Source organism: Mercenaria mercenaria, chromosome 1 (genome assembly GCF_021730395.1).
Source record: "Mercenaria mercenaria strain notata chromosome 1, MADL_Memer_1, whole genome shotgun sequence".
Taxonomy (NCBI): domain Eukaryota; kingdom Metazoa; phylum Mollusca; class Bivalvia; order Venerida; family Veneridae; genus Mercenaria; species Mercenaria mercenaria.
The window spans coordinates 11,666,741-11,694,547 of NC_069361.1; the positions used below are offsets into that span (position 1 = coordinate 11,666,741).

Genomic DNA, 27,807 nt, shown 5'->3' on the forward strand with positions numbered 1-27,807 from the left:
ACGTACAGATAGCACCTAATGCCAGTCAGTGAATGCATGCCTGCATCATGTACAGGCGACGCCTAATGCCAGTCAGTGAATGCATGCCTGCACCATGTATAGATAGCGCCTAATGCCAGTCAGTGAATGCATGCCTGCATCATGTACAGGTGACACCTAATGCCAGTCAGTGAATGCATGCTTGCACCATGTACAGATAGCGCCTAATGCCAGTCAGTGAATGCATGCCTCCATCATGTAAAGGTGACGCCTAATGCTAGTCAGTAAATGCATGCTTGCACCACATACGGTTAGCGCCTAATGCCAGTCAGTGAATGCATGCTTGCACCACGTACAGTTAGCGTCTAATGCCAGTCAGTGAATGCATGCCTGCATCATGTACAGGTGACGCCTAGTGCCAGTCAGTGAATGCATGCTTGCACCACGTACAGGTGGCGCCTAATGCCAGTCAGTGAATGCAGGCTTGCACCATGTACAGGTGATGCCTAATGCCGGTCAGTGAATGCATGCTTGCATCACGTATAGTTATCGCCTAATGCCAGTCAGTGAAAGCATGCCTGCATCATGTACAGGTGACGCCTAATGCCTGTCAGTGAATGCATGCTTGCATCACATACGGTTAGCGCCTAATGCCTGTCAGTGAATGCATGCTTGCATCACGTACAGTTAGTGCTTAATGCCAGTCAGTGAATGCATGCTTGCATCATGTACAGGTGACGCCTAATGCCAGTCAGTGAATGCATGCTTGCATCACGTACAGTGAGTGCCTAATGCCAGTCAGTGAATGCATGTCTGCATCATGTACAGGTGACACCTAATGCCAGTCAGTGAATGCATGCTTGCATCACATACAGATAACGCCTTCAATGCCAGTCAGTGAATGCATGCTTGCATCACGTACAGATAACGCCTTAAATGCCAGTCAGTGAATGCATGCTTGCATCACGTACAGATAGCACCTAATGCCAGTCAGTGAATGCATGCTTGCATCACGTACAGATAACGCCTTAAATGCCAGTCAGTGAATGCATGCTTGCATCACGTACAGTGAGCGCCTAATGCCAGTCAGTGAATGCATGTCTGCATCACGTACAGGTGACACCAAATGCCAGTCAGTGAATGCATGCTTGCATCACGTACAGTGAGTGCCTAATGCCAGTCAGTGAATGCATGTCTGCATCATGTACAGGTGACACCTAATGCCAGTCATGAATGCATGCTTGCATCACGTACAGATAATGCCTTAAATGCCAGTCAGCGAATGTATGCCTGCATCACATACACATAACGCCTCATGTCAGTCATTGGATGTATGCCTGCATCACGTACTGAAGATGCCTACTGCTGCTGTAAGCATTTGAAAAATTGTAATAAACAGATAAAGTCAATCAAAGTATATCCTTTATTTGTTGAAACAGTAATATGCAATGTCAAAACTATAACAAAGTATGCAACAAGAACAACATGTACCAAAATACAAAAATAACATACATCTGTGAATTAACCTAAACTTCTAACGCAGCTTAGTGTTCCTGAATGACGTGAAATATCACTAACCTCTGAATGCTACATAGAGGCCCTTAAGCAATCGGTCAATAATCTCTGAATGCTACATAGTGGCCCTTTAGCAATCAATCAATAATCTTTGAAGGCTACATAGAGACCCTTTAGCAATCAATCAATAATCTTTGAGGGCTACATAGAGGCCCTTTAGCAATCAATCAATAATCTCTGAAGGCTACATAGAGGCCCTGTAACAATCACTCACTAATCTGTGAAGGCTACATAGAGGCCTTGTAGCAATCAATCACTTATCTTTGAAGGCTACATAGAGGCCCTGCAGCAATCAGTAAAACTGCAGATTGAAAACCAATTATCTGTAAGACAAACAGGTAAAGCAAAACAAAATCACCATTGTTCATTATCATCTACTACAAGTCAAAATTTAAACTATGAGTAGAAACCATTTTGTTCAAGACAGTGACTGATATCTAATAGTAGCCTCCAATTAAGTTTTGTCAACATATATCATGAAATTTCACAGACCAGTACAAGCTGGCTAATACAAACAAAGTAAATGCTGTATCATAGCTGCCAGTGACAACAGCTGACAACGAGAACACCTAACGAAGAGAAAACCAACTTATGTGTTTATCATTCACAAATATTCGATGTAGATGAAAACTAAAATAAAACATTCATAAAATCTGGCATGGGCATGTCATACAATATAAACATATACATTTTATATATATATCATATAAATATTTAATTTAATATTTATATATGTAATGTAATGAGAGGTATATATTATACTGAATTTATAAAATAATTTAATGTTTATAGTCTTAACTGTGTACACATATACTGATTATTCTCCTTATAACTATAATAATATTTCAGGCAGTTGATAAAAACATCCACATTTTAGTACTGGGACAGGATGTAACTTGATAATATTGCAAACAGGACAACACATAAGATCATATAAGATCATGAAGTAATCAAATAAATGAACCCAAATGGCAAAATCTATGTAGGAAATCACAGAACAAGAAGCTCTAAATATGAATCTGAATGGTCCTTCTTTCCCTTTGGAAATTGTTTTTATATCTTATAATCAGGAAATGGCAATGTGCTAGCACAAATATTTGATATTCATGTATCTATCAACATAATGCAGTACCTAAGGTAGTTCTGCACGTTTGGATCCAAATTTTTTCTACAAATTTGATTAAACTCTGATTTTTCAAAACTTCAGAATATACCTAGAAAATTCAGCAAATAAAAAAGATAGGGTTGTGTGCTTGATCTTTTGCTAGACTAATTTGAAAAATACTGACCTCATGCAATATATCATAAAATTTTAACTTTCATAACATTTTTCGCGAATGGAAATTTTTCTACAATATAGATTTTGATGAAACTTTTCACAGTTTTCAATAAAAACATGGCCTATAACTTGATGAAATAAAATGTACAGATCCATGTGCTTATTTTTAAGACATTTGACCATGGTTAAAGTGAAACAATTCCATGCTAATTCTAAGACATTATTTTGAATTATTTATTAACATGTCATATGTTACAACACCGTATTTTGACTTTAGAAATCATTGCAATAAATTTATTCACAGGCTACGATTAATAAAATGATTTTCATTTCCTTATGCAAATCCAGGCTTTATTCTACGTTTTCCAGATAAATTATGTAACATCATCACTTCCAGTTTATCAAAAATGCAGAACTACCTAAATGGAATGATTTCAGTGTAGGTACTTCCTGATAGTATGATCATAAAAACAGTAACTGTACAGTAAGTAATTTACAAGATCTGCTGTTATTTCATTGGGAGTCCACTTTACTACTTTTTATCCCAAACTAACTATGAAATTGCTAATTTTTGTGGAGTTCATGCAAAATGACTCACACAATAGGACTGGCAAATCCACGAATTTCACATAAACTAAAAAAGAAAAATTATAATTCCATTCCATTTGTCAACAAGAATTTTTCTTTAAATTGCACATATCTTACTTTACATTAGAACCAGCTTCCCGGTCAGTTCAACAGAGAAAACAACTATGTCATCAAAGGAATATACTCCCTGACTAAATGCAGGTGTGATGTTATCACTAAGCCATTTTATTGTAATTTCAGAGCCTTTCCTTTCACAGTTTAGGCAAAATGAATGTCAGCATTTTCGATGGAATGAATAGGGAGAATGTAAATATTAATGTACTAAAAAAACAAGAGTGCCAGACTGTCACAAAATAAGCCCGTCATGGAACTTGGCCTTATTTAAGGGGCATAATCCAAAAGCGCCTGGGGTGATTTGGCTGGTTATCTTACTTGGCCAAGATATTATGCCCACAAACATTGTCAGCAAGTTTGGTAAATATCCGATGAAAACTGTTCCACTTAGAGTGCAGACAAGGCTAAATTCAGTTTTTTGAACATTTCAATGGCCATAATTCAAACGTGCCTGAGGCAATTTGGCTAATTATCAAACTTAGCTGAGCTATTATGCCCACAAACATTGTCAGCAAGTTTGGTGAAGATCGGATGAAAACTATTCGAGCAGACAAGGCTAAATTCAGTTTTTCGAGTAATTCAATGGCCATAATCCAAGAGTGCCTAAAGCGATTTTGCTGGTTATCGAACTTGGCCAAAATATTATGCCCAAAAACATTGTCAGCAAGTTTTGTGAAGATCGAATGAGAACTGTTTGACTTAGAGAGACCAGGTAAAATTTGCTGTTTTTCGAGTAATTCAACGGCCATAATCCAAGAGTGTCTGGGACGATTTGGCTGGTTTTCAAACTTGGCTGAGATATTATGCCCACAAACTTTGTCAGCAAGTCTGGTGAAGATCCGATGAAAACCTTTTGACTTAAGAGAGTGGACATGCTTTGGACGCCGCCCGCCGCCCAAGTGTTCACATTATACGCCCCGCTCTTTCAGAGACGGGCGTATAAAAATGCACTGCAGCGATTATACTTGAAATCTGTCATTAAGATAAAGGCAGTAAGGCTAAAACAATGAAAAACTAGAGCTATCACTAAAGGTGATGAATGTAACCCCCGCATGCACTGACACAGTACATTGCAATTGAAGCACACAAGACTGCATAATTATGTGGACTTTATGTATATAGACTGTATGTATACAGTATAGTAACAAAAAACAAAGTGCCATAACTATGCAGAATATTTATCTAAAAGAACATAACATGCACCATGCACAACTAGGTTTGGCACTGATCACTTGTGTGAAGTTTCATTAAGTTGTGTGCAAGGGTTTGAAAGATTAGGCGCGCACAAGATTGCATATGTAGACTGTATGTACATACTATGTTAACAAGAAACAAAGTCCCAAAACTCTGCAATTTTTGTTGTTGAAAGAGCGTGACATGCCCGATGCACAACTAATGTTGTTACTGATCACTTGTGTGAAATTTCATTAAATTATGTCAAGGGGATGAGGAGAGATGGTGCACACAAAATTGTGTCTATGTATATAGTATAGTAACAAAAAAACAAAGTCCCGTAACTCTGCAAAAAAAGAATTCTGAAAGAACCAAACATGCCCCATGCACAACTACTGTTGTTACTGATCACTTGTGTGAAGTTTCATTAAACTGTGTCAAGGGGATCAGGAGAGATGGTGCGCATACGATTGTGTCTTTTATAGTATAGTAACAAAAAACAAAGTCCCGTAACTCTGCAATTATTTTTTCTGAAAGAAACTAACATGCCCGATGCACAACTACTATTGTTACTAATCACTTGTGTGAAGTTTCATTAAACTGTGTCAAGGGGATGAGGAGAGATGGTGCGCACAAGATTGTGTCTATGTATATAGTATAGTAAAAAAAAAACAAAGTCCCGTAACTCTGCAAAAAAAAATTCTGAAAGAACCAAACATGCCCCATGCACAACTACTATTGTTACTGATCACTTGTTTGAAGTTTCATTAAATTGTGTCAAGGGGATCAGGAGAGATGGTGTGCACAACATTGTGTCTATGTATATAGTATAGTAACAAAAAACAAAGTCCCATAACTCTGCAATTATTTTTTCGGAAAGAACCTAACATGCCCCATGCACAAATACTGTTGTTACTGATCACTTGTGTGAAGTTTTATTAAATTGTGTCAAGGGGATGAGGAGAGATGGTGCGCACAAAGTTGTGTCTACGAACAGACGGACAGACAGACAACCTGAAACCAGTATACACCCCCTTACAACTTTGTTTGTGGGGGGGGGGGGGGGGTACAAAGAGTGAAATACAAGAGGGCCATTATGGTCCTATATCGCTCACCTGTTATCATTGCACTTGAGGACAAGAAGGTCCTCAGAAAAAAATATCCAAGTTCAAAGGACAGGAACAACAAAGGGAAGAAATTAAACCAAAAAGAAAGAAAAAAATTCTTACAAGGTACAGATATGTCAAAATACACCTAAAAATTGGAGGTACCATCCATGTTGTACCACAGAAAAGTGGTCTCGGTTTTTCCCCACGGCCAATAATAAAAAAGTTACTAAAAACAAGCTATTAATAGTAACATAAATTGGAAGTCATTAAAAAAAAAAAATGATTGTAAGTTAACAAGAGAAGGATCTGCCAAATAAATCTGTTGACATAAATGAAATTTCAGATCAGTATCTTCATTAGTTACGGAGATATACCCATTTTTAATTCGAAATAAAGGGAGGTAATTTGACATAAAATGAGTCTATAGTTATCTACCCCCATTGGCTCAGTCCAACTAATGACAATAATGAAATTTCAAATAAGTCCTATAAGTACTTACTGATATAAATCCATTTTGATTACAATCAGGGGAGGTAATCAGATATAAAATAACTCTGGAACATACGAATGGATCTGATTTGTCATGGAATCCAAGAGTTACTGTTGTTGAAGATATTTTGGAAGTTTGTATCAAATAAAACCATAAATGAAGTCTCTATATGGCTGCAAAAGCCAAAATAGCCAATTTTGGACCTTTAAGGAGCCATAACTCTGGAACCCATGAAGGAATCTGGCCAGTTCAAGAAAGGAACCAAGATCTTGTGGTGATACAAGTTTTGTGCAAGTTTGGTTAAAATCAAAAAATAAATGAAGCTGCTATTGTGCAGACAATGTCAAAATAGCTAATTTTGGCCCTTTTAGGGGCCATAACTCTGGAATCCATTAAGGGATCTGGCCGTTTCAAGAAAGGAACCGAGATCTTATGGTGAGACAAGTTTTGTGCAAGTTTGATTAAATTCAAATCATAAATGAAGCTGCTATTGTGCAGACAAGGTCAAAATAGCTAATTCTGGCCCTTTCAGGGGCCATCACTCGGGAACCCATTAAGGAATCTGGCCAGTTCAAGAAAGGAACCAAGATCTTGTGGTGATACAAGTTGTGTGCAAGTTTGGTTAAAATAAAATCATAAATGAAGCTGCTATTGTGCAGACAAGGTCAAAATAGCTAATTCATGCCCTTTCAGGGGCCTTAACTCTGGAACCCATGACGGAATCTGACCAGTTCAAGAAAGGAACCAAGATCTTATGGTGATACAAGTTGTGTGCCAGTTTGGTAAAAATCAAATTATAAATAAAGCTGCTATTGTGCAGACAAGGTCAAAACAGCTAATTTTGGCCCTTTCAGGGGCCATAACTCTGGAACCTGTAATGGGATCTGGCCAGTTCAAGAAAGGAACCGAGATCTTATGGTGATATAAGTTGTGTGCAAGTTTGGTTAAAATCAAATCATAAATGAAACCACTATCGTGCAGACAAGAAATTGTTGACACACGGACGCACGAGACGGACGGACGAAGGGTGATCACAAAAGCTCACCTTGTCACTATGTGACAGGTGAGCTAAAAAAGAGTACCATCACTCTAAATTACCGCAGTGCCATATGTAATAGTCATGTCTCTTCTATCAATTGAGAAATTTCCAAAACAATCACTGTGATACTGAGTCTGTTTCTTCACATCACACTTATACCCTCTGTTTAAACTGACTTTTGTCTTGCTATTACAAACAATTCAATAACATAATGAGTATTCAAAGCCCCTAAATAAATATGAGCAACACCATAAGAAAACCAACATAGTGCATCTGCAACCAGCATAGATCCAGACAGGCCTGCGCATCCGCGCAGACTGGTCAGGATCCATGCTGTTCACTAACGGTTTCTCTAATTGCAATAGATTTTGAAAGCGAACAGATGTATCCACGCAGTCTGGTCTGGATCCATACTGGTCGCAAATGCACTACGTTGGTTTTCTCATGGTGCGGCTCAATTATATCAAATTATATCTATCAAAATGTGTGACAGGTGCAAACCTCTTTTATGATATTGTTCTTATAAATCCAAACAATAACTGTTTGTCCTGGCTAAACTACAGTAATAAAATGTCACCAAATATTTTCAACACTACAATAGTGATACTTAAATGTATAAAATAATTTAAAGAATAAAAACATATATTGTCATCTGTATTATAAAAATATTCAGTGGTACTTCGTCCTAGGATGTTTATTATAAACCTAGAACACAACCATATATATAGAACAGTGCTAGTCATGTTGCTTCATAATTAACCCTTACCCTGCTAAATTTCCATATTAAACTTGTCCATTTTCAATTTGGACAGAACCATTAACTGTTAAAAGGGGTGCTTACCAAAAAAAGATAGTGACTGAATGGCAAACAGTGCAGACCACAATCAGCTTGCACGGATGTGCAGGCTAATCTTGGTCTGCACTGGTTGCAAAGGCAGAATCACTGGCTGCCAGCAGGCTAATCTTGGTCTGCACTGGATGCAAAGGCAGAATCACTGGCTGCCAGCAGGCTAATCTTGGTCTGCACTGGATGCAAAGGCAGAATCACTGGCTGCCAGCAGGCTAAGGGTTAAGCAACATCAATAAATAAGGCTACAATAATTAATTAGACATAAATATAAGATTTCAAAAGACTAGAATCATGTACTGTTGAAGTTTTGAGGTATTATAAGTTATGAACAATTTGAGAGTATTATTTTAATTTTCTCACAAATGCAGGTGAGAGCCATACAAAAAAGATGGTGGGATCTGCAGCATAAAATCACAAAATCCCCTTTGAAGATTTTGTGAAAGGGAACAGTACAACAGTTGTACTTAAAAAGGTCAACCATAACTGGTTTGATTTCTGCCAGCAAACAAAATAAATCTTATCAGTATCCTTACCATTTCCTGAAAAACTACTTGAGCCGCGTCTTGAGAAAACCAACATAGTGGCTTTGTGACCAGCATGGATCCAGACCAGCCTGCGCTTCCGCGCAGTCTGGTCAGGATCCATGCTGTTCGCTATCAATATCTATTGCAATTACAGAAACCGTCAGCGAACAGCATGGATCCTGAACAGACTGCGCGAATGCGCAGGCTGGTCTGGATCCATGCTGGTAGCAAAGCCACTATGTTGGTTTTCCCATGTTATTTCACTAGAATTTCACTGCTCAAGCAGATATGAAAACATATACGAATCACCAAAGGAACAACTGTGTGCATTTATTTCCAAGTTAAGCCATCTATTTAACAGTTGAGTTTCAAATGTTTCCAAAGAGCCTTAACAAGGAATTAGCACCCCTTCCTCTTCTTGGGAAAGGGTTTCGTAAAATAACTTAAATATGTAGTAGCTGTTTATATAAACAAGAAAATGTATCAAGTTTCCACCATATACATATATACATATAGGTTAAGTGACCCTCTGCCAACTAAGTTTTTTTGTTGTTTTTTTTTTTTTGAGGACTCATTAATCTGAATAATCTTGCCCGAGGGTTAGAAAGAAACGTGTGTCATATCAAGCAAGCAGTTTCCGACAAGTTTTTTTTTACATTTCCACAATATACATATTGTGAGTAAATGACCAAGCCCTCTGTCAAACAGGTGAAGTTTCTAGAAGAGATGCTCTTAGAAGAGACTGGTTCACAAGAATGGGTGAACAAGAAACTGATGGGCGTATAACATATGGATGGACAGTGAGTGATCACACAGCTGTGCCTGAGCTCACTATACCGAGTTGAGCTAATAAAAATATGAACATTATCTGGTGCGCTTATAGAAATATGAACATATCTTGTACGCTAGTAGAAATATGCACATACGTTTAAAAAAGAACTATATGTAGCACAGTTAAACCAATAAATTACAAGTATGTTGAAAACACTGTCAAGTAATTTCATTTCAGGGCCATGATTTGTTGCCTGTATTTAACTAAGTACATTTGACATTTGACCTTATATCACAGAATATAATGTACTGGCAACAAGAATTATATTATAATTTAATATATATATTTCAAATCTGGCAATTAAACAGCAAAAACAATGAAATCTTTCCACAACTATATATCTGTAACAATATACATGTATATAACACATTACACATAACAAAAATAATAAAAAAACTTTAATATATATTGTGATAATGGGTGTGTACAATGAAATATTTATAGACATATTGTCTAGTGAGATATCAAAACTATTTTGATTTTTTCATATAAAATATGCCAGCTGTTCCTTGCAAAATTATGCATAAAAAGTCTTTTCTCTATGTAAACTAGAAACTGCTATCAATAGAAGCAGTGTCATGTCTCCCCATACTGTTTCATTTTAAAGGAAATATGAATTGATAATAGGTATGGCATCGAGAACCAATTTTAGTACTTGAGTACTCGCTGATTTTTTCGATCGAGTACTCAGTTACTTGTTAAAAGTGGTTTCAGTAACTGGAATAGGCGAAAATCGGCTGTATATAGCATTTGTTCACTATTAAAGGGAGATAATTCAAAATCATTATTTGTTTCACCATGGCTCCTGTAAGCAGTGATATCATGTTTAAAAAAAAAACCATTTTTTGTTGTTGAATACAGTTGTAAATGATTACTTTGTGCTAAAGGGAAAACAAGAATGTAAAACCAGGAGCATATATATATCGGCGACTAATAAAATGCTGAGCAAACAGCTAAGTCGCCATAAAATTGGACTGGTTTACTTTTTAGATTGTAGAGGATATGTTCTTTATCATGTATCGCTAATTTTAACATTTGCACACTGGTGTGGTGTGATTTTCTAATTGTTAATGATATAAGTGGTACTGCAATAAGCGGCATAATTACAATTTACAGCAATCATGCTTTTGCAAACACATGTTACCTGTCAAAGATCATTACTGACCATTGTGCATCAATTCACACCTTCATGTTTGAATAATCTGGGTAACTGATCAAAAAGATGACATTGGTGTCGTTTAAACAGCCGCATTAAAATTGAGTGTTTCTGGTCTTTTTTTCTTATTTTTTCTATATATTTTTTTTCGAGTACTTGATTACTAAATTTCATAATCAATACTTAGAACACCGAGCGAGTACTCGGTTAACCGTTGCCATCACTAATTGATATGCAATATCTAGCCATATCACAAAGACATGTCTGGAGACAGACAAAAAGAAACTTTAATGTATCATTACAAAAAAGAAATATTTCGCTAAGCCTAAAATTATTTCAAGCATTGAAACATAAATTTCAAAGTAAAATATTTTCTTCTTTTATCCTGATGATAAATACAAACAAGAGGGCCAAGATGGCCCTAGGTCGCTCACACCATAATACACCATAACAGTGTAAACATGTTTGACCTAGTGATTTCATAGAAAAAAATATTCTGACCAATTATCATTAAAATTGGAGCAAAAACAAGTATTTTCTTTCATTTGACCTAGTGACCTAGTTTTTGACCCTAGATGACCCATATTCGAACTTGATCTAGACTTTATCAAGGCTATCATTCTGACAAAATTTCATGAAGGTCAGATGAAAAATACAGCCTCTATCACATACACGAGGTTTTTCTTTGATTACACCTAGTGACCTACTTTTTGATTACAGATGACCCATTTTCGAACTTGGCCTAAATTTCATCAAGGTAATCATTCTGACCAAATTTCATGAAGATCAGTTGAAAAATATAGCCTCTATCGCATACACAAGGTTTTTCTTTGATTTGACCTCGTGACCTAATTTTTGACCCCAGATTACCCATATTCAAATTTGACCTAGATTTCATCAAGGCAATCATTCTGACTTAATTTCATGAAGATCAATTGAAAATTATAGCCTCTATCGCCTACACGAAGTTTTTCTTTGATTTGACCTAATGACCTACTTTTGACCCCAGATGACCCATATTCGAACTTGACCTAGATTTCATCAAGGTAATCATTCTGACCAAAATTCATGAAGATTAATTGAAAAATACAGCCTCTATCGCATACACAAGGTTTTTCTTTGATTTGACCTAGTGACCTAGTTTTTGACCCCAGATGACCCATTTTTGAACTCGGCCTAGATTTTATCAAGGTAATCATTCTGACCGAAATTCATGAAGATTAATTGAAAAATACAGCCTCTATCGCATACACAAGGTTTTTCTTTGATTTGACCTCGTGACCTAGTTTTTGACCCCAGAGATCCCATTTTCAAACTCGGCCTAGATTTCATCAAGGCAATCATTCTGACCAAATTTCATGAAGATCAGTTGAAAAATACAGCCTCTATCGCATACACAAGGTTTTTCTTTGATTTGACCTAGTGACCTAGTTTTTGACCCCAGATTACCCATTTTCGAACTCGGCCTAGATTTCATCAAGGTAATCATTCTGACCAAATTTCATGAAGATCAGTTGAAAAATACAGCCTCTATCGCACACACAAGCTAAATGATGACGGACAGACGACAGACAGACAGACGCCGGACATGGAGTGATCAGAAAAACTCACCTGAGCATTGCTCAGGTGAGCTAAAAATGTTTCATTTAATATATACTTGAACAGGAATGAGTACAAATCTAAAAACTGATATGGAAGTAGTATAGCTTGTGTCCTTTTAGACATAACAAGAGCTCTCTAATGACAGCACATAGTAATTAAGTCGATCCACAAATTAAGTCCAACAAATTTAAAATATTCCAAATTCATCTTATTAAAAATTGGGAATCCATCAATTCAAATCCACACAAAACAGCGTGTGTGGCTAAAAACAGGAAATCCCATGCCTACAAATTTAAATGATTTCATGACTTAATAAATGAGGTTATTATGTAGAAATTCTTTCTTAATGTGTATTTAACAATGCATGTATAAAACTGATCAACTTTTTTAAGTGAACAGCTAAAAATGTTTATGAACAATAAATCTGAATTTCTTGCCTTGAGTAAAATCTTTTCAGAATTACAGTATAAAGGCACAAAAGCCCTTTAAAAATTGAGCCGTGTCATGAGAAAACCAACAAAGTGCGTTTGTGACCAGCATGGATCCAGACCATCCTGCGCATCCACGCAGTCTGGTCAGGATCCATGCTGTTCACTTTCAAAGCCTATTGCAATCAGACAAACTGTTAGCAAAAAGTATGGATCCTGACCAGACTGCACGGATGCGCAGGCTGTTCTGGATCCATGCTGGTCGCAAAGCCACTATGTTGGTTTTCTCATGGCGCGGCACAAATGAACATGAAAAGGACACTAACATATACAGGAGTTTGCATCAAAATGCTTTCAAAGATCTGAGAATGTGTTTATTCTGACTGTTGCTTCAAGCTGTTGGCTCCAATTCAGCAATCTTGGTTGTGTCAGAACTTGTCTGAGCCTTCTGTGCACTGTCAAACATCTGGGCAGACCTTCGACGTCGGTTACGAATAAATCTTAGAACGCTAAGCACTATCTGTAGGATGAACACAAGAACACAGCCCCATGCTGCAACCTGAACAAAAGTGAAAAAACACTAAAAGTCTTACATTTAAGATGAATTTCAGCTTTAAAGTCTCAGCTCTTTTGAAAATGACAGAACATAATGATTAAAAGAATTGAATTTGCAGTATAAGAAAAGTTGTCCAAAACACTGTGTGTTAGACTTTTCAACAACTTCAAAGTTTGACAAGGTCCATAACTTAGCAAGACATAGGTATCAGAGTTATTTTATAACAATTTATTACAATGTGGTTATTAACTTTAAAGCACAGTGTTAAGTTTCAATCCAATATATAAACTAAGAAACAGTGCATGCAAAACTTTTACCAAATTTTCCACGTTTAAAAACAACAACATAACTTGATTAAATTCAACCAAGAGTTATCTGCTTTCGTTATTTCAGTAGGTCTGATGACTGGGAAGCCTTGTGTAAAGTTTCACCTCAAGATTCAGAGGAGATGTGGTTTTAAAACAAGGCAGTCTGAAAGACAGCTATATCCCCCACCACTGTTATGGATAGTGAAAGGGTTGATGGTATTGGGCGGACGCATTGGGGTTGTTAAGTATATTTTATAGTCCAAGTATGATGACATCAATGAATCTGAAAATCCTTAAAGGTGTTTAACAGATACAGACTGGAATCAAAATGAACGGCTCAAACCTTTGACCATGAGTGATGACCTTAACCTTGAGCCAACATGGCTGACCCATGAGTTCTGCACATTGTCTTGATGATGTGATCATTTGACCCTAGTTTCATGAAAATCCTTCAAGGGGTTAAGGAGATACAGAGCGGACACAAAATGGAAGGCTCAAACCTTTTATATAGAGTTGTGACCTTGTCCTTAAATAGCTGACACATGGGTTGTACACATTGTCTTGAGGAGGTGATTATTTGACTCAAGTTTCAAGAAATTCCTTCCAATGGTTTAGGAGAGCGGACACAATGTGTTATGAATGGATGGAGACCATTCCTATAACTCCCACCACTCGTGGCGGGGGATTATAAAGTGTGGACAGATGGACATGCGGATAAGGGACAGACAACAGACACTGAATTATCACAAGAGCTCACCCCAAGCACTTTGTGCTCAGTTGAGCTAAAATAACCAGATATAAAAGTCCCTAAAATATGCCCATATCCCCTTCATTTTGATGATGTATACAAAGTTCAATTTTCCTGAATGAAAACCTTAGGATGCGCTGAGTACAATGTACAGAAGTGTAACTGCAATGTTTCAATGTCAGAAAAAAGGGCCTAAACTCCAGAAAGAAATAGGGTATAAAAGTCATAAAAACAGTATATCCATGTCCACTTCAAATCAATGAAATACTGTGAACCAAGTTTCATTTCAGCTTGATGTAAACTGTAGAAGGTCAGTACACAGTTGCAATCTTTCAAAGTTCAAGAAAAGGCCATACCTCTAGAAAAAAGCAAAGTTAGTGAAGGGGTATCCTCTCCACATGGAATAAAGGATTTACCATTGAAAAAGCATTCTTTGTCTACAAATAGTACTTAAAACAGATTGGTCCCAATGTCTCATTCTTTATGCAAGTTAATTTATTAAGCTAAAACAGCCTGCATATTTTTAATAAAAGTGCCTCATTTCTAACAGAAGTCAACAAATAAAAAACGTTTTATACTTCAAATACATGTGAAACTATGACAATTGGACCCAAGCAAACCAAAATACTTTGATTTCTGTGCCAGATACCTAAGTACCAAGTTTTATGTAAAGTTTTATATCTCATTCCTAATTGAAGTTACTAACCAAAATTTTTGTAACACTTCATTGACCTTGACCCAAGCTACCAAGAATGCAACAAATACATGAAAGCTACCAGGTATTTACCAGGTTTGGTCTACATCATTCTTTTTACTATGGGTAAACTAATTTTCCATATCTAGCAACAATGATTTTGACCTTGACTTGAGCAACCAAATTTAAAATAAATCCCTGGCACAATTGCACTTTTTAACAAAAAGTTGCAAAACTGCATTTTTTATGCTTTAAGCATGGCCAGTGATGTAAGTAATCAATTTACTGATGCTCTAAAGGCATAACCTACTTATATGTATTCATTTTTTCCGAAAAATCTCCCTTAATAAAACAAGAGGACCATGATGGTCCTGAATCGCTCACCTCTTCCCACATGACCCAGTTTTGAGTATGACGTCATTATTTGACAAAGTGACCTAGTTTTTGAGCTCATGTGACCCAGTTTTGAACTTGACCTAGATATTATCAAGATAAAAATTCTGACCAATTTTCATGAAGATCCATTGAAAAATATGGTCTCTAGAGAGGTCACAAGGTTTTTCTATTATTTGACCTATTGACCTAGTTTTAGAAGGTACGTGACCCTGTTTTGAATTTTACCTAGATATCATCAAGGTGAACATTCTCACTAATTTTTATGAAGATCTCATGAAAAATATGGCCTCCAGAGAGGTCACAAGGTTTTTCTATTTTTATACCTACTGGCCTAGTTTTTGACCGCACGTGACCCAGTTTCGATACTGACCTAGATATCATCAAGGTGAACGTTCAGATCAATTTTCATGAAGATCCATTGAAAAATATGGCCTCTAGAGAGGTCAAAAGATTTTAATAATTTTAGACCTATGACCTAGTTTTTGACCGCAGTTGACCCAGTTGACCTAGATATCATCAAGATGAACATTCAGACCAACTTTCATACAGATCCCATGAAAAGTATGGCCTCTAGAGAGGTCACAAGGTTTTTTTATTATTTGACCTACTGACCTAGTTTTTTAAGGCACGTGACCCAGTTTCAAACTTGACCTAGATATCATCAAGGTGAACATTCTGACCAATTTTAATGGAGATCCATTCACAAGTATGGCCTCTAGAGAGGTCACAAGGTTTTTCTATTTTTAGACCTGCTGACCTAGTTTTTGTCCGCACATGACCCTGTTTCGAACTTGACCTAGATATCATCAAGATGAACATTCGGACCAATTTTCATACAGATCCCATGAAAAATATGGCCTTTAGAGAGGTCACAAGGTTTTTCTATTATTTGACCTACTGCCCTAGTTTTTGATGGCACGTGATCCACTTTCGAACTTGACCTAGATATCATCAAGATGAACATTCAGACCAACTTTCATACAGATCCCATGAAAAATATGGCCTCTAGAGAGGTCAAAAGGTTTTTCTATTATCTGACCTACTGACCTAGTTTTTGAAGGCACGTGACCCACTTTCGAACTTGACCTAGATATCATCAAGGTGAACATTCTGACCAATTTTCATGAAGATCTCATGAAATATATGGCCTCTAGAGAGGTCAAAAGGTTTTTCTATTTTTAGACCTACTGACCTAGTTTTTGAAGGCACGTGACCCAGTTCGAACTTGACCTAGATATCATCAAGATGAACATTCAGACCAACTTTCATACAGATTCCATGAAAAATATGGCCTTTAGAGAGGTCACAAGGTTTTTCTATTATTTGACCTACTGACCTAGTTTTTGACGGCACGTGACCCAGTTTCGAACTTGACCTAGAAATCATCAAGTTGAACGTTCTGACCAATTTTCATGAAGATCTTGTGAAATATATGGCCTCTAGAGAGGTCACAAGGTTTTTCTATTTTTAGACCTACTGACCTAGTTTTTGATGGCACGTGACCCAGTTTCGAACTTGACCTAGATATCATCAAGGTGAACATTCTGACCAATTTTCATGAAGATCTTTGAAATATATGGCCTCTAGAGAGGTCACAAGGTTTTTCTATTTTTAGACCTACTGACCTAGTTTTTGAAGGCACGTGACCCAGTTTCGAACTTGACCTAGATATCATCAAGATGAACATTCTGACCAACTTTCATAAAGATCCAATGAAAAATGTGGCCTCTAGAGTGGTCACAAGCAAAGTTTACGGACGCACGCACGCACGGACGACGGACACTGCGCGATCACAAAAGCTCACCTTGTCACTTTGTGACAGGTGAGCTAAAAAAACAAGTGGGCCATGAAGGCCCTGTATTGCTCACCTGACCTATTGACCTAAAGATCATCAAGATTAACATTCTGACCAAGTTTCATTAAGATATGGTCATAAATGTGGCCTCTGAAGTGTTAACTAGCTTTTCCTTTGATTTGACCTGGTGACCTAGTTTTTGACCCAACATGACCCAGATTCGTACCTGACCTAAAGATCATCAAGATTAACATTCTGACTAAGTTTCATGAAGATACAGTTATAAATGTGGCCTCTAAGAGTGTTTACAAGCTTTTCCTTTGTACTGACCTAGTGACCTAGTTTTTTACCCCACCGGACCCAGATTTGATCTTGACCTATAGACCAACAAGATTAATATTCTGACTAAGTTTCATTAAGATATGGTCATAAATGTGGCTTCTAGAGTGTTAACTAGCTTTTCCTTTGATCTGACCTGGTGACCTAGTTTTTGACTATACATGACCCAGATTCAAACTGGACCTTGAGATTATCAAGATTAATATTCTGACCAAGTTTCACTGATTGGACCCAAATTGTGACCTCTAGAGTGTTAACAAGCTTTTCCTCTGATCTGACCTGGTGACCTAGTTTTCGACCCCAGATGACCCAATATCGAACTCTTCCAAGATTGTATTGAGGGTAACATTCTGACCAAGTTTCATTCAGACTGGGCCAAAATTGTGACCTCAAGAGTGTTGACAAGCTTTTCCTATGATCTGACCTGGTGACCTAGTTTTTGGCCCCAGATGACCCAATATCGAAACTCGTCCAAGATTTTATTGTGGGTAACACTCTGACCAAGTTTCATTAAGATTAGGCCAAAATTGTGACCTTTAAGAGTGTTAACAGTCAAATTGTTGACGATGGACATGGGGCGACCACAAAAGCTCTGTCTGTGACCTTGAGCATTTCGTGCTCAGGTGAGCTAAAAATCAAAAAAAAAAAAATTTTCGACCTAACTACCCTAATTTTTTTTAGCATGTTCCTGGCAACAAAAAAATTTTTTTAGGCCTAAAGATTTAATACATAATGTTATAAGGAAAAGTTACCATGCCCTCTTCTGGCAATGTTTTTTGACGAATCAAAATAATTTGAATAATCTTGGTACTGGGTCACACATGGACAATTTGTGTAAAATTATTATACAAGAGGGTTATTGACCCTAAAGTGCTCACCTGTGTATAAGGCTTTAAGTGTGTTTGTATAACAATGGTACAGGTATTGTTAGGTTTCTTCTATGTTAGCCGTCACAAACATTCTTTAACCTAGGACAATAGTAAGACAGTACAACTCTGATATCATATGCCAAAATCAAGGCTCTAGCTATTACTGATTCAGAGAAGAAGATTTTCAAAGTTTCTTATATAAAAGAGTATACTATGTACATGTCACATACAGGGGTGTGGCCATTTTTGACATTTGGGCAATAATTTGGTCAATTATGGTAGAGAGTTAAACCCTTATATCACATGCCAAATATCAAAGCTCAAGAGAAAAAGATTTTTAAAGTGTGATAGCTGAAAACCTATTTTTAACCAAAAAGATCCATATATTCAATGAACCAGAACCACCTGAATAAATTTGAAAGAAGGGTACCCAGAGATCGTTTGTGTAAAGTTTCATCAAAATCCATTCAGTAGTTTTGGAGATGTTGTTTAAAGAAATTGTTCATGAAAAGTGACCATGCCCTCTCGCGGCCATGTTTTTCAACAAATCGGAATAATTTGAACAACATTGGCAGAGGGTCACACAAGGACCATTTGTGCAAAATTATTTTAAAATTGAGCCAGCAGTTTCAAACAGTCAAGAAGATTTTTTAAGTTTCCTATATATACATATAGAGAAAAGTGACCATGCCCCCTGGCAGCAATGTTTTTTGATGAATCGAAATGATCTGAACAATCTTGGTAGAAGGTCACATAAGGACCATTTGTGTAAAATTATTTTGAAATTGGGCCAGCAGTTTCACAGAAGAAGATTTTTAAAGTTTCCACTATATACATGTAGTGAAAAGTGGCCACACCCTCTGGCAGCCATATTTTTTGATGAATCAGTATAATTTGAACAATCTTGGTAGAGGGTGACAGAAGGACCATTTGTGTAAAATTATTTCAAAATCAGACCATTAGTTTAGGAGGAGATGTGGTTTAAAGATATTTTCTATTTTTAGCTCTGGCAGCCCCTATGTGCAACCAAGCGGAACCCTTTGAACAACTTTGGAAGAGGACCACTCAATACAGGTATGAAATGGTGACCTCTGGTGTGTTTCTGCATCTAGTTTGAGAAAAAATTGTTCCTTTGTCAAAATAGTAGTGTGCAGCTTTGATAACTATAGGTCACTTCCCAGCCTCCTTGACCTGGCCCTGGACCGGGGCCTGTACAATGGTAACCAAATGATGACCCCCAGATGTCTTGACTGTAGGAAAAGTAGGAGGCATTTAAAAAAGTAGGAAAATGTAGGAAAATATAGGAAAAAGTAGGAACACCAGAAGGCCTGTTTATGTGAAATTATTTCAAAATCAGACCTTCGGTTTAGGAGGAGATGTTGTGAAGATTTTTCTATTTTTAGCTCTGGCGGCCCCTATGCCCCTATGTGTAACCAACCCTTTGAACAATTCTGGTAGAGGACCATCCAAGTAACATCTAGGCCAAGTTTCATCAAAATCCGTTCATTGGTTTTGGAGGAGATGTCTTTTAAACATAATTGTTGACGACAGGTGGACGGACAGTCGCACGACAGACGCAGCGTGATCACAACTGCTCACCATCAGCATTGCTCAGGTGAGCTAAAAAATGGACCTATGCCATTTGCAAAGAAATACCCTATATAAATACGGAGGGCCATAACATTTCACCGAAACCAGTAGGGCCACATTTCTCAATAACAGTTAATAAGTACTATTACCCTGTTTTATCAAAATCCTTCAAACCATGTCTGAGATCAGGCCAGACAGAAAAATACACTATATATGTATTATATATACAATTACAAATGGTCAATGGATGGATGGACAGATGGATGGGACATAAAAAAGAACACAAAAGTCTTGTGCATCACTAACACAATAACAGAGATACAAGTATACCTGTTTATTTTAAAATCTACCTGAAAGTTTTTCAGACAAAAAAGCAGAACAACTTTGCAAAAGAACAAAGCAGCGCTATAGAACACTTAACGAAATCTGGATGCAGATGCTGACACATGAATGACATCAATATCTATACTTCTTGTTTAAACAGTTGAGACAAAAACCTTACCTGTGCAACAGTAAGCAACTTAAAGTATGGTCCCGAGTTAAACGGCTTGTCTTTTGCTAAGTTCTTCCAAGTTTTATTTTCTAGAGCTCGGCAGCTGTAAAAATGTAAATATCTTAGTATTTATACCATCTATCTGTATTTTTGCGGTGCTTGACATTCGACTGAATGACATTAAACAAGAAACAACAGAGTATTTCTTGTCTTTATCACAATATTTTTTGTCATATGCATCAGTATCTGTGTGAAAATGAATCAGATATCATTCAAGAAACAACCATGTGTACTTCGAACAACAACAGTCAGCCATTGTCATCATGTGGCTTCAGATCACTAATTTCATGGTATAAGTCAACAACTGTGGCAATCAATCTATCACAGGTAAAAGAATACTAAATATGATTCAAACACTGAAAAGCTATCTAAGCCAAACTAACAGGAACACTCAAAAGTCATTAAACGCCAGTTTAAACGTTTTATATGAACTGTTTACATTGGCACTATCACAAAGATACTCCTCTGGCCAGTGGATACACCAGATATTTTGCAAGTAAACCACAAGGTTGCTAGCATGATTATAATGTACTGGAGCCTTAATACTGTACTATAACTGAATATTTTCTACCTGATACTTATCTAACGTGTTCCAATTCACTGTTAAGTATTGTGGGTGTATCTAAAGGAGATGGTCATGGGGCCCCCATCCCCACCTTCCCCTTAAAATTTGTCACGTTTAGACGTTTTGATAGCCTAATATTGATATTTCATTCATCTTTCTCTAGCTGGAGGATGTTACGTAAAATTTGGCGTTCTCTAACCTTAATTTGCATAATTATGAGGTCAAATGCAAGTGGGTGGTAGACAAACTTGTAAACATTGCAAATATTTGCTTCATAATTAGATTCTTTTTTTGATTTCTGCAACAGATATGTGAAAAATACGATTTTAATATATATTGACTGATATTTAGCAAGATAACTGCAGGTAAAAATGTTTTTTGCTAGCATGCATAAAATAGGTCACAAACTTTGACCACACAATCAGATGAAGTATCACATCAGATAGTGCCACACATAAAGTTGAATATACTGCACATACTGATCATGATGACAGCACCACATTTAAGTTGAATATACTGCACATACTGATGACAGCACCACATAAACAGTTGAATATACCACACATACTGATGACAGCACCACAAATAAATTAAAGTTGAATATACTGCACATACTGATGACAGCACCACATATAAATTAAAGTTGAATATATTACACATACTGATGACAGCACTACATAAACAGTTGAATATACCGCACATACTGATGACAGCACCACATATAAAGTTGAATATACCGCACATACTGATGACAGCACCACATATAAAGTTGAATATACCACACATACTGATGACAGCACCACATATAAAGTTGAATATACCACACATATTAAAGACAGCATCACATATAAAGTTGAATATATTGCACATACTGATGACAGCACCCCATATGTAGTGTTAAGCCTATCATGTACAAGCATTACCCATGAAAGTACACTTATATACTGATAGAAGTACAGCATAAACTGCTATATCAACATCAGAGACTGCTTGCATATAATAAAGTCTAACCTGCTTTAGTGTTCATGGAAGGGACTTACTGAAAATGGCCACTACAGACAGATTACCACAATATCCAGGTTTTCAAAGCAGGCTATCAACAATAGTATAATGCAAAAATTTAACCAGGATTTTCTAAAATCCAGAAGTGGCATAATTTGGCCAAAGAACATGTCAGAGACAGAGTTATTGGACTTGACCCAGTGAGGTTGGCAACTGACATAGAAAACGAAAAATATGTTTTAAAGCTATATGCCTTTAAATAATAGCTATACGTACTTGCATGCAAAACTTTAATGAACGTGTGATGCCAAAGCCAGGGTGAGTAGAACAGCACTGACTTTTTTTCAAATAGTCTATTACAAATATGTAAAACTGGACAAATCAAATCAATGTAAAAGACAGAGATACAAAACTGTAAATATAAGGAATAATTTGTGGTTATGTAGATACCATAAAGGCATAACATACATATGGCTGTGAAGGTCTTTAGCCTTAACACACTATAAACTGTCCAATGTATCTCATACTAGTATCTAAATGGTATCTAGATAATTTATTTCATAAATGGCGCTCATTAAAGGGACTTCATTTTATGAAGTTTTACTTATGTCAAAATACTTTACCTTCAAAGTCAATATTTATATTGAAAGAGCGCTTGACTATTCAAAGAACTGATATAAGTACGGGGTCAAAATATTACCAGAGATTTTCAGACAAAAGAATGAAAATAGATCAAACAATGTACCTGTATTTGTCGAACTTGACAAGTCTTGCACTATATGGCAAATCGCCCGTCCCTAGATTTGCCACCTAATGCCACTCTTTGCCACTTATTTCCATGAAAAAAGGGTGGCAGTTGGTGGAATTAGGTGGCATTAGTTGGCGTTTGGTGTAATTCAGCTCTTTTTTCACCTAAGTGGTAAATTTGCCACCAAAAGCCACTTTATTTTGGTGGCATTTAGGTGGCATTAGGTGTAAATTTGAACATAGTTTTTCTTTATGGTGGTAGAAAGGTGTAAATTGGTGGAAAGTAGAACATAGTTTTTTTTCATGAAGGAAATCGAGTGGCGCTTAGTGGAAAATAGGGACTTAGCAAATTTTCTTGGTGGCGAATAGGTGGAAAAAGAAATTTTTGTGATGTTTGATTTAAAACAGAACTGTAAGACATTGGATTACCCTGTACAAAAATCTTCACATGGACTCAGGTTGGAATCAAGGTGTAATGGACAACTTCAGGCCTAATTGACACGGAACCCGACTTTGCTAAAACTGCACATTGACAACAGCTCGTAGAACACAAAATGCTCCCCGCCCCCACTTGATGCATTCAGTAACTGTACAAGAAATAGAAATCATTTGGTCACTGTGCACTGGACGTTTGATGTACTACCTTTAAATCAATAATTATGGGCCATTTACCAGTTATAAGTGACTTCTGTATCAAATGTGATCTTAGACCAAAGCATTCTCTAGTTATTGGACAAAAAAGTTCTAGTGTTCTGGGTCAATGTGACCTAGACCTTTGACCATTGACTGACCTCAAAATCAGTAGGGGTCCTCTGCTGGTCATGACCAACCTCCCTATGTAGTTTCATGATCCTAGGTCAAAGAATTCTCAAATTAACATCCGGAAACAGCTTAACTGTTCCAGCTCACTGTGACCTTGACCTTTGACCTACTGAACTAAAAATCTATAGGATTTATCTGCTAGCTATGTTCAACCTTCCGATACACTTTCATGATCCTAGGCTCAAGAGTATTAGAGTTATCATCTGGAAACTGTTTAACTGTTCCAGGTCGCTGTGATTTTGACCTTTGACCTACTGGCCTCCAAGTCAATATGGGTCACTGCTGGTCATGACCAACCTACATATAAAGTTTCATGATCTTAGGCCCAAGCATTCTTGAGTTATCATCCGGAAACCAATTGGTCAACATACCAAATGACCGACAGACTGACCAACATCTGCAAAACAGTATACCCAGGTTCCTTCTTCAAAGGGTTTCATTAAAATGAGAATAAGTCTATGCTGACTCTAGCTGGACAAAAATAATATTCAGAATGGTATACAGAAAATTTGAATTTTCATTCTTTTGTAAGACAGAATATTTATTGCTTATTATAGCTTTGCATTATATTCAATGAAAGACAGAAAAGGTGGAAAATAGGTGGCAACTAGTGGAAATTGGCTGTACTAGCTGAATCTGAAAAGATCATTTTTAAATGTGTCTGCAGTGTATTATTTCTGCATGAGTGAAAGTTGGTTAAAGATAAGATTAATGATAGATCAAGTTACAAGCTCCCACACAAATGTATAGAAACAACCCCAGGTGGAATTTGGGTCAGTTAAGATTTATATATGCAGGCAAACATCAGGTCAGATGCAAAGAAATAGTTCTTGCCTATTCTCTTCATTCATTGAAAAAAAAAAGAAGTGTTTATAAAAAGGATGTTTTTACAATAGCTTTTCAACATAAGGATTTGACACCTTCTTTAGCTGACCAAGAAAGTGAATGTGTGGAATCAATTTATCTGTGTAGTAATACCAAATTTTGAAATCTGGCATTTGATGAGTCAGCCTGGGAGAAACTGGAAACACATTGTGAGAGGTAACAATATTATACTGTTTATTTTTTTTTAATTATTACTGTCTTTAACATTGTCTTAATTACTTACTCTTAACAAATACTTGAATTTGAAACAACATTTACCAAACTGCTTTGAATTAAAGTCAACAAATCTCCTTTTATGTCTTAGGAAGATTGGCAGATGGATAAATCCCAGATATATTTTCTGGAATATAGCTCAATCATGTTTATAACACTGTTTGTAAAAATTGTATCATTTTGTAATTATTTACATTATTGATTAGCACTTAGGATACAATATGTACTTTAAACTGTTCATACCAGGAACCTTCTGTGAAAAAAGTGCAACTTTGTGACATGATCTGCCTGCCTGACTGTATACCTGAGCAGCATACAGCTTATTACTGCATAAAAGAAAGATATCAAGATAATTTTGAATCAGGTAAATATATGTTTTTATAAAAGCTAATGTTTAAATAACCCTTAATTTTTAAAGAAATACACCAATTAATAGAAATTCCTGGCATATTATATGATAAATATTAATTATAAATGTGATGAAAAACCCAAGTGCTATTATTACCTTTTGCCAAAGGTGGAGGGATATTATTTTTGACGTTGTCCTTTCTTTTTTATCTGTCCGTCGGATTAACTGAAAATGCTTGTAATTGGAAAAATATTTTTATAGCTTTGTCTATAGAATCACTAAACCTCATGTAATTATTATAAGCTCATTAACATTGCTTAACACTTCTCAATTATTTACCTAGTAAAAGAAGTATTTCCCCTTGATTTGGTAAAAAATAGGGATTTTTCCTGCATCTATTGATGGATCTTCATGAAACTTTACAAAAATGTAGATCACTACAGGACAGCATTGCATGTGCAATTTCCATCAGGATCACTTCAGTAACCAAAGTTATTGCCCTTTAATTGTTTTTCAATCCATAAATTCCTACATAACAAGTAATCCATTGATAAATATTCATGAAATTTGACACAAGGTGTAAATCACCTTAGAGCAATGGTGCTTCCACATCTTTCGTCAGTTCTCAAGTTCTTATTATTGATTCAAGATGCATATTTTCCACAAAACAATGTAACAGTTTGAGTGAATAGAATTTTTTCTACAATGTAGATTTTGATGAAACTTCTCACAGTTATAATAAAGATGTTGCATATTACTGTGAAATCATTTTTATTCACGTAGGACGAATTTTCGCGTATTTCGCGCTAGAACCGATGCGTGAATTTAAGACCGCGCTGTTACTATTTTTTAATTTATTTTTTCATTTATAAATCGAAAATGTGCGAATTAAAGCCCGCGCGAAACAGTCCTTTTTATGTTTGCTTGAAATTTCATGCCAGCGAATTTAAATGATTTCACAGTATTTGACATAGATTAAGTTTGTAGAGTTCTTTGTTATGTCAGTGAGTTGCAGTTTAGTCTTTCGATTTCATATATTTTCTAGAGGAAATTTACAATTTTCTGCAAAATTATTCAGAATGTTAGAAAAATATATCTATTAATAGATGACATTGTATGGTTTGCTGTTACAGGTTGTGTGCTGGAAAAATGGCCTTACATCCAAAGGAGTGAAATTTAGAGTGTCATTCGCCATCTACTTAAGCCATCCTGGAATATGAAAAAATAAGACTGCATTGACAACATCCTGATCCTCGTGTTCAGATCTTTTGTGATTTCTTGTGAAGAGTCTTTGATTTTTCATAAAAATAAAAAATATATTGATATAATTTGATTTTTGCTTACTACTGAGTTTTTTCAGATTCAGCAGGTGAAGCCGATTTCCACTAGTTGCCACATATTTTCCTACTATTGCCAGCTATTTGGTGGCATTTAGTGGAAAATAGGACTGCCACCATAGTGGCGTTTTGGTGAAATTTTGTCTGCTTACTGCCACCTGTTAGGTGGCAATTGGTGGAAGTAAGTGGCGTTTAGTGGAAAATATTTTTACACCATAATGGTGGCATTTTAGTGGTAATTTGTCTAAATACTCCACTTACTGCCACCATGAAGGTGGCTATTGGTGGAATTATTTGGCAAACAAATTTTCTACCATAATGGTGGCATATTGGTGTAAAACTGTCTAAATACTCCACTTATTGCCACCTAAAGGTGTACACAAGTGGAAAGAGGTGGAATTTAGTGGAAAACAGGTTTGCCACTGTCCTGTTCATTTTTTCACCATTTTGGTGGCATTTTAGGTGGCATTTTGGTGGAAAATTGTCTAAATACTCCACCATTGAAAAAAGGTGGCATTATAGTGGCAAATCTAGGGACGGGTGTGTAATGATATCATAGTTCAAGTTCAAAAAGGGCCATAATTCATCCAAAATACTTGACTTATGAACCCTTGCCTACAGCTAGTGATTGATATAATAAATAAGTAATAAATGTTTCAAAGCCATATGTCAAACAGTTTACACAAAATATGAATGGTAAGAAAATCTTAACCAAGATTTTGAATTTAAAAGGGGCCATAATTCAGACAAAATCCTTGATGGAGTTATGTACTCTTGCCTAACACTGGACATGGTGATGGTACACAAGTGTTGAAAATTTCAAAACTATATGTCAAAACATGGACTGGTACAAAAAACTTAACCAAGGTGAGATGCAGACGCATGCCGAAGCCAACATGGATGACATGGTGAGTACAATAGCACTCCATATTCTTTGAAAAGTCGAGCTATAAATTATATCAATGAAATACTTTAGACTGTATAAATATGTGTTTTTAACAACTCTGTAAATTCACTCGAGACTGCAAAGCTAAACAAACCTAGGTATGCTGTATATTTTTGTGAAGTTTTACGAAGTGCACACCTTGGCTGTGTTGTTTATATGATACCTTACAAAGCCAGACATACCGTAACACAGTTGCTCGCATCACAAATGATACAAGAGCAACGCAATGCGGAGCAACATACGCCTGAAGGTATGACCTCTGATCCCTCAGTGTGACCTTGACCTTGTAGCTAGCTATCAAGAACATGCGCTCTGCACATGGTCTCGATGGGGTGAATGTTTGTGTCAAGTGTCT

At 36.4% G+C, this 27,807-nt stretch overlaps 1 protein-coding gene across 2 annotated transcripts in view; it reads right to left on the bottom strand.

Annotated features, from left to right (window-relative positions):
- Positions 1-1,388: 1,388 nt before the first annotated feature.
- LOC123544980 (transmembrane protein 179-like) overlaps positions 1,389-27,807 on the bottom strand; it is a 47,125-nt gene continuing 20,706 nt past the window's right edge. For both annotated transcript variants that reach the window (XM_045331174.2, XM_045331175.2), the window contains exons 4-5: positions 20,536-20,629; positions 1,389-13,297 (exon numbers count right to left, since the gene is read on the bottom strand). In XM_045331174.2, coding sequence (XP_045187109.1) covers positions 13,130-13,297; positions 20,536-20,629 — 262 coding nt within the window. In that variant the 3' untranslated portion in view covers positions 1,389-13,129. The remainder of the gene's footprint in view (positions 13,298-20,535; positions 20,630-27,807) is intronic.